The sequence below is a fragment of the Chinchilla lanigera genome, unplaced genomic scaffold (assembly GCF_000276665.1).
Source record: "Chinchilla lanigera isolate Chin_1 unplaced genomic scaffold, ChiLan1.0 scaffold00105, whole genome shotgun sequence".
In the NCBI taxonomy this organism is placed as follows: domain Eukaryota; kingdom Metazoa; phylum Chordata; class Mammalia; order Rodentia; family Chinchillidae; genus Chinchilla; species Chinchilla lanigera.
In genome coordinates this window covers 5,996,614-6,003,942 of record NW_004955506.1, presented here as the reverse complement: position 1 = coordinate 6,003,942, position 7,329 = coordinate 5,996,614, and the positions used below count along the sequence as shown (strand labels likewise).

Genomic DNA, 7,329 nt, shown 5'->3' with positions numbered 1-7,329 from the left:
CCACGCGGAAATGCACCAGGCTGCACCATTCCACGCGGAAATGCACCAGGCTGCACCAATCCACCTGGAAAGGCACCAGGCTGCACCAATCCACGTGGAAATGCACCAGGCTGCACCAACCCACGCGGAAAAGCACCAGGCTGCACCAATCCACGTGGAAATGCACCAGGAGGTGTCAAACCAAGCGGTCCTACACCAGGCTGCACCAAACCATGCTGAACTGTACCAGGCTGCAACAAACCTTGCTGATCCATGCCAGGTTGCACCAAAGTATGCTGAACTTCGCCAGGTGGTACCAAATCATGCTGATCAGCACCAGGTTGCATCAAACCTTGCTGCTCTGCACCAGGTTGCACTGAACCATGCTGATCCATTCCAGGCTGCACCAAGCCATGCTGAACTGCACCAGGCTGCACCAAACCATGCTGATCTGCACTGGGTGGCACCAGACCTTGTTGATCTGCACTGGGTGGCACCAGACCTTGTTGATCTGCACTGGGTGGCACCAGACCTTGTTGATCTGCACTGGCTTGTACCAAATCACGCTGGTCCATTCCAGGCTGCACAAAACCATGTCGATCAGCTCTTGGCTGAACCAAACCACGTTGACCTATACCAGGTTGGACCAATCCACGGGAATCTGCACCAGGCTGTGTCCAACCAGGGGGATATGCACCAGGCTGCACCCAACCACTAGGAAATGCCCCAGGTTGCAAGAGATCATACTGACCCTTTTCAGGGTGGACTGACCTATGCTGATCTGCACCATGCTGTGCCACATCAAGCTGATCTACACCAGGCTGCATCAAAACCTGCTGAACCGTACCAGGTTTTATTAACCTACGCTGACCCATTCGAGGTTGGGTCAAACTATCTTGATCTTTGCCAGGTTGTACCAAACCAGGTGAATATTCACCAGGCTGTACCAAACCACGTTGATCTGCAACAGGCTGGGCCAAGCCAGGCTGATATGTATCAGGCTGCTCCAAAGCAGTCTGATCTCTCTCTGGCTGAATCAAACCACCACGCTCTGTGCCAGGTTGTATAAAGCCAGATGCTTCTAAACTGGGCTGCACAAAGCCTTGTTGATCTGCACTAACTTGAATCAAACCAGGTGATACCAAATGATGTCCATCTATAGGAACTGGAGGCAATCCACGTTGGTCTGTGCCAGAAGGTACTAATCCTTGCTGGTCCCTGCCCGGGGGAGCCAGTCCTTGTTGATCCATGCCATATATTACAAATCCATGCTGATCCATGCCAAGTGGTACCAATCCCTGACCATCCACTTGAGGTGGTAGCATACCAAGCTGATTTACACTGATGGGTACCACACCAGGTGGTATAGTGCTAGGATGTAGGAATCCAAGCTGATCCATGCCAGGTAGTCCTATTTCATGATGATCCTGGCTTAGGAAGCCTTGACCCTGGCTCGTGGGTACCCCACCACGCTGATCTGGATGCACATACTGATACTGATCTCTGGCCAAGGGTGTGTCTTGCTGAGCTGGACTGGTATGTATATCTCTTCTTGGATACATTGAAGTAAACCGTTCTCTGCTCCTGTGGAGATCTGAATCTGTTCTCAATTGGGATGTAGAAGGCTGATGCAGTCTGGACATGCTAGCTTCATCACGGGCCCTTGTGTGCTGTTCTTTACCAGGAACAAAGGTGCCTTTGCTTCGTTCTCTGCTAGGGACCCTTTCGTAGAGGTGGCCTGTGGCACTGGATCCCGGTAAGACCTGACCTGGTCCGCCAGTGGAATCTGGAATGTGATCAGCGCTTGCATGCTTGGTGGAGCTCCCACTTGGAATGATGTCACTTGCTGTTAAGGGAGACTGCGCTTTGCGCTTAGAAAGTCCTACTGTTGTTTCTGAGCCCTGGTTGAACAAGAAGAAGGAAATCAAGTTACTACAAGCCAAAAGTTCCTTAAGAGTGGAAAGGAAGAACTGGGATATCTGATTAGGAGGATTTAGGACCCTTCAATAAAAACACTCTCTTCCTAAAAGTGAAGCTGGACATAAAAAAAAAAAAGACTGACATTTTTGGTTTTTTTTTTTTGTTTTTTGTTTTTTCTCCAGTACCAGGAACCGAACTCGTGACCTTGCGCTTGCCAGGCAGGCGCTTTGCCGCTGAGCTAAATCCCCAGCCCCAAGACTGACATTTTTGAAGGTCACCAGACTTTGGAGAATCTGCACAGTTGCAAATGCCATCATATGTGTCATTTCCTCCATAAAAGACGGGGAAAACTGCAGGTAGGATTGATCTATGAACCTTCCTGGAGTCTGTAGCTAGAGGGCATAAGTAACTTGTTAAATGAAAAACATAAAGTCTGCCCCACTGTTGACACATTGTGGATGGTAAAGTGCACACTGGAGGGCAAGTAGACCAAAATATAAATGAGCACACCCTTGGATCAGGAAATCCCATAGATGGGAATTTTCTCTATGGACTCTTACAAAAGGAGGCCAAGACAGACAGACGAAGCTGGAGTTGGCAGCATTGCTTACAAGCACAGATTATCAATAGGGGACTGGTGGCCTGGTGTGGTGGCACACACATGTAATCCTAGCACTTGGAAAGCTGAGGCAGGAGAATTGCTACAAGTTTGAGGTCAGCCTGGGCTACATAGTGAGTTCAAGACCAGCCTGAAATACACAGCAAGACAGTGTCTCAAAAGGGTGGTGGTGGTGTGGACGGGTATATTTAAGGCACAGATATACAGGGGAATTCTATGGATTCACTAAAAATTAATAATGGACTATTTCCATTGCCAGCCAAGATGAAATAACAGAGCTTTACCCTTCTGTCTACAATAACCAAAAGACAAAACCACAAAGACCAACAATTTCAAAACAGCAACTTTCCAGACCCTGGGTATCAGGCAATAAAGGGTAGACATCCCTGAGAGGCTGGTGAGACAAACTACGTGAGCCTTTCCATCTCCTCGGCTTACTGCCTTGCTGGGTTTCCAGCTGCAGTGCAGGGAGAGGGGAGGAAGGTGGAGCCCAGTAGATGCCCTGAATGGCAGAGGCTGCACTGGCCATTAAGGGAGGTTAAGGCAAGCAGAATTCGCGTGATAGCGTAGCAAAAAGGAGGAGGAGGCAGAAGGTTCTCCTGTAGCATTCAGCTCAGAAATGCAGTGCAGACAGGTGAGGAGACTGGGGAAGTAACCATCTCCAGGGGACAGACTCTCACCTGGGATAGGATCTGTTTTCTTTTTCTTTTTTTCTTTTTTTCCAGTACCGGGAATCGAACTCATGACCTTGTGCTTGCCAGGCAGGCGCTGTGCTGCTGAGCTAAATCCCCAGCCCCTAGGATCTGTTTTCACCAGCCAGTGTGGGAAAGCTCATCACTCAGGGGTGCTTAAAGAGATGGCCGGCCCTAGATGGAACAGTGCACCTGACCACCGAGCAAAATCACAAAAGCAAGGCCTGAGAAGATCAGGCTGTTTTTAAGCAACTCCATCTGGGAGGATGAGTTCAAACAGGTATGTAAAAATTCTAAAAGTAAGCTGGGTGTGATGGGGCACGCCTGTAATCCCAGCACCTGGGAAGCTGAAGCAGGAGGATTGCCATGAGTCTGAGACCATCCTGGACTACAAAGTGAGTTGAAGGCCAGCTTGAACTGTATAGCAAGACCCTGTCTCAAAAAGACAAAGAAAACCAAACCAACCAAACAAACAAAAAAACAACTTAAATTGAATTTACGCAGATGAAAAATACAATGAGAGGAAAACTACACTGGATGCGACAAGTATTAATGAGGCATTGTGGAAGAATGGGTTACTGAATCTGAAGGCAGAAAAACAGAAACAATCTAAGATGAAATGAGAAAAATAAAAATAAAACATGAAAAGAGCACCATGGAGCTGTTTCTCTCTCTGTCTCTGTCTCTGTCTCATACACACAGACACACACACAACTGGGTCCCCTGGAGAGAGGGAGAGGACAGGAAAGAAAAGGTCAAATGGCAAAAAACTTTCCAAACTTGAGAACGATCAGCTCAGAGATACAAGGAGCTTAGTGTGTTCAAGCACAGGAATGATGAAAGCAGTGACATCATGACTCATTACAAATGGCTTGGTGGCAACAAGAAAATCTTAAAAGCAACTAGAGAAGAAGATACATACAGAATGCAGTGGAGCAGGACAATGATTGCTCCTTGGAGGGCCAGGCGTGGTGGCTCACACGGGAGGCTGAGGTAGGAGGAGGATCACTGTGAATTCTAGGGCCAACCTGGGCTACATATAGCAGGATCTTGTCTCAAAAAAACAAAAACAACCAACAACAAAAAGTCAGTTGTTGTTCATCGGAAACAAGCAAGCACAGCAGTATGGCACCTTGCTGCAGTACATAAAAATGGCAACTAGAATTCTTTCAAAGTATCTTTTTTTTTCCTTTGGTTGTAGGAATCGAACTCAGGACCTTGTGCTTGCCAAGCAGGCGCTTGTGCCACTGAGCTATATCCCCGGCTCTAAAATATCTTTAAAAGTGATGGAAAACTGGGCATAGTAATGCATGCCTCAATCCCAGCACTCAAGACACTGAGGGAGGAGGATCTCAAGTTTGAGGCTTCCTTGGGCTACATAGTGAGTTCAAGGCCACTATGAACTGCATAGCAAGACCCTGTCTCAAAATAACAGAAAACAAAATAAAACAACAACAAAAAAATGCTGTTATTTTATGTACCTTTTTCAGGAGAGAGAAAACACTCCCAGGTAATGAGGAGACCAACTCTGACACATCCTGATTTCAGAACCACTAAACCCTGGAGGGGGGATGTGGATTTCCTCTGCACTTCCTTCTCCGTGCACCTATGAAGTGGCGACTTCAGCAATTAGCCTTCGACTCTCCTCCGCCTGAACTGGGGCTCTCTGTTCTTACTACCTTAGTTGAGAGCCCCTCTCCACAACCTGCTATTTCTGTGCTATAATACGAAGCAAAATCCTTATTTCTGTTTCCCTAGGGACATGCTGTGAGGTCAGATGCATTCATTTGCCCAGTTAAAATCAGGTTGTTTTGTGAAACATCTCCCTGAATCGCCCCACTGTTCCGGTGATCCCCAGACAGGCGATATCTACATGAGGACTGCCTCATGGGTAAATAGAGGAGGAGGGGCTTAGGATAAATGCAACTTGACTGAAAAACAACAGCAAAATGTAGCTCACGTAGTTCAGGCTGGCCTTGAACTCACTATGTAGGCCAGAGTGGCCTTGAACCCATGGTGATCCTCCTGACTCAGCCTCCAAAGTGCTGGGATTACAGGCATATAATATACTCATTGACTTGAAATACACATCCCTCCAAAAAAAATTCCTGCCTCAGGAATCATAAATCTAATCAGAGCTGTTTATAAGGCCTCAACTACCCCAATATTCTCAAAATGGATATTGTGCAGTCTTGTTCAAGAGTTTAGCTCGGGGCCTATTACTTTATAGTCCACTAGTGTCTAATCCAGGGTTTAACCATCAAGCAGCGCATAACAGGAAAGTGTTCCTTCCCATGGGGAGATTCACACCCAACTCGTGTGCCTATCTTTGTCCTGTTCTCCAGTTTTTGCCTCCAAGTGTCCCACGAGACTTGGACCTTGAATTCCACAAGATAACAAGAACCGGTAATATTATTTCCAGGCCATCTGGAAAGTTAAAGACTTTTTATCTAAAGTTATCTTATCTAAAGTTAAAGACTTTTTTTTTTTTTTTTTAAACTGCTTTGTCCTCACAGAAGGCTTAGAAATAAGACCTTCAGGGCCAGGATGTGGATCAGCGGTGAAGCACTGGGCCAGCACACACTAGGGCTTGGGTTCCAGCATAACAAAGAAAAGAGGAAAAGAGAGGGAAGAAGAGAGCCGTTCCAGGTTTTGCTTTCTACTTAGCCTATCAGATCCCCCAAGCTTCAAAGAGAAAATCCTCTTTCCCTTGGGCATGCTGCTTCTGCAAGAGAGCACTTAAACCCTTGTCCTCAGGGCCCTTGGACTTAGTAAAAGTGTCCCTGGGAGGTGACTAGAGTCTCCCCTCTTAGATGTCCGTCACAGTTGAGGCTCGCTGGCATTTGGATGCATTATCTTGGTCACAGGAAACCAAGGAAACCGTTTTCCTTTCTTTGCAGTCTCAGGGGTTGAATCTAGGGTGTTCTACCCCTGGGCTATATCCCCAGCATTTAAAATTTTTTATTTGTTTGTTTTGTGGTACTGGGTAATCAAACTCAGGGACCTCTACCACTGAGCTACTTCCCCAGGAGTTTTTTGAAATTTTAAAATTGTGGGTCTTGCTGAATTGCTTAGGCAGGACTTGCATTTGCATTTCTCCTGCTGCAACCTCCCTAAGTGTTGGGATTACAGATATGTGCTGCTGTACTCAGCTTGTTTCTTTAGACAGGGTCTCAGTAAGTTGCCCCGGCTGGGCTTGAATTCGTGATCCTCTTGCCTCAGCCTTCCAAGTAGCTGGAATTATAGATGTGTGCCACTGTGCATGGACAAGGAAACTTTTTCCTCTTTTGCAGTGTTGGAGAGGTAACCCAGGCCTTGCACATGCAGGGCAAGCACTTTGAATGTTCGTGTTTACTCTTATTTACCTCTGGAGATGTTCTTCATTTTGAACAACAGTCAAAACATGCTTCCTCACCTTTAGAGAAGTAAACATGTCTAAAGGTATTTATTTATGTCTTGTGGTCATCCTCTGCTATTACCCTGAGAAAATGTGTTGGTTACTAAAAATAACATGAGAGTGGTGCATGTGTAAAAAAGCATGGGAGTGAGTGAGAGAGGGAGAGAAAGGGGGGAGAGTGGGGAGGAGGGAAGGAAAGAAGGAGGGAGGCAGGGGGGAGGGAGGGAGGTAGAGAGTGCTTACATGGCCCTTGTGAGGTCCTGGGTCCTATCCTAGCACCACAATTTTAAAGAGACAGCAGAGGGCACTCTGTTTGCAGGGTTCTCTTGCACTCTTGTAACTCCTTCCCCGCTGTTTCCCCAAATCAGAAAATAGCTGGCGAGACTGGCAGGCTATCAGGTGAACCCAGTTAGCATTTGGTGTTCCCCTGTATGGACACTTGGGGGCGTGAAAAGTTTCACTGACCTGCTGCTGTCTTAGTGACTGTGTGATTCTGTTTGAGGAACACAGTGGCACAGAGCTAGGGGAACGGGACTGTCAAAGCCAAAGGGGCAGCTAATTCAGGTCTGCAGGGGCCATCTGAAAATAACCCAGCTTGATATTATTCAGATGAAGAAAGATTGGGAGTTTGGAAATGATTTGGTTATCCTGTTGTTATGGTTTATGTCTGTGTGTCCCCCCAAAGCCTCATGCGGCCATGGGGCAGGCTTTTAGAGTTTGAT

At 46.9% G+C, this 7,329-nt stretch overlaps 1 protein-coding gene across 3 annotated transcripts in view; it reads right to left on the bottom strand.

Moving 5' to 3' along the window:
• Qrich2 (glutamine rich 2) overlaps positions 1-7,329 on the bottom strand; it is a 25,739-nt gene that overhangs the window by 11,866 nt on the left and 6,544 nt on the right. For 2 of the 3 annotated variants that reach the window (XM_013506111.1, XM_013506112.1), the window contains exon 5: positions 27-1,880. In XM_013506111.1, the coding sequence (XP_013361565.1) occupies positions 27-1,880 (1,854 nt within the window). The remainder of the gene's footprint in view (positions 1-26; positions 1,881-7,329) is intronic. The other variant, XM_013506113.1, reaches the window with a different exon arrangement.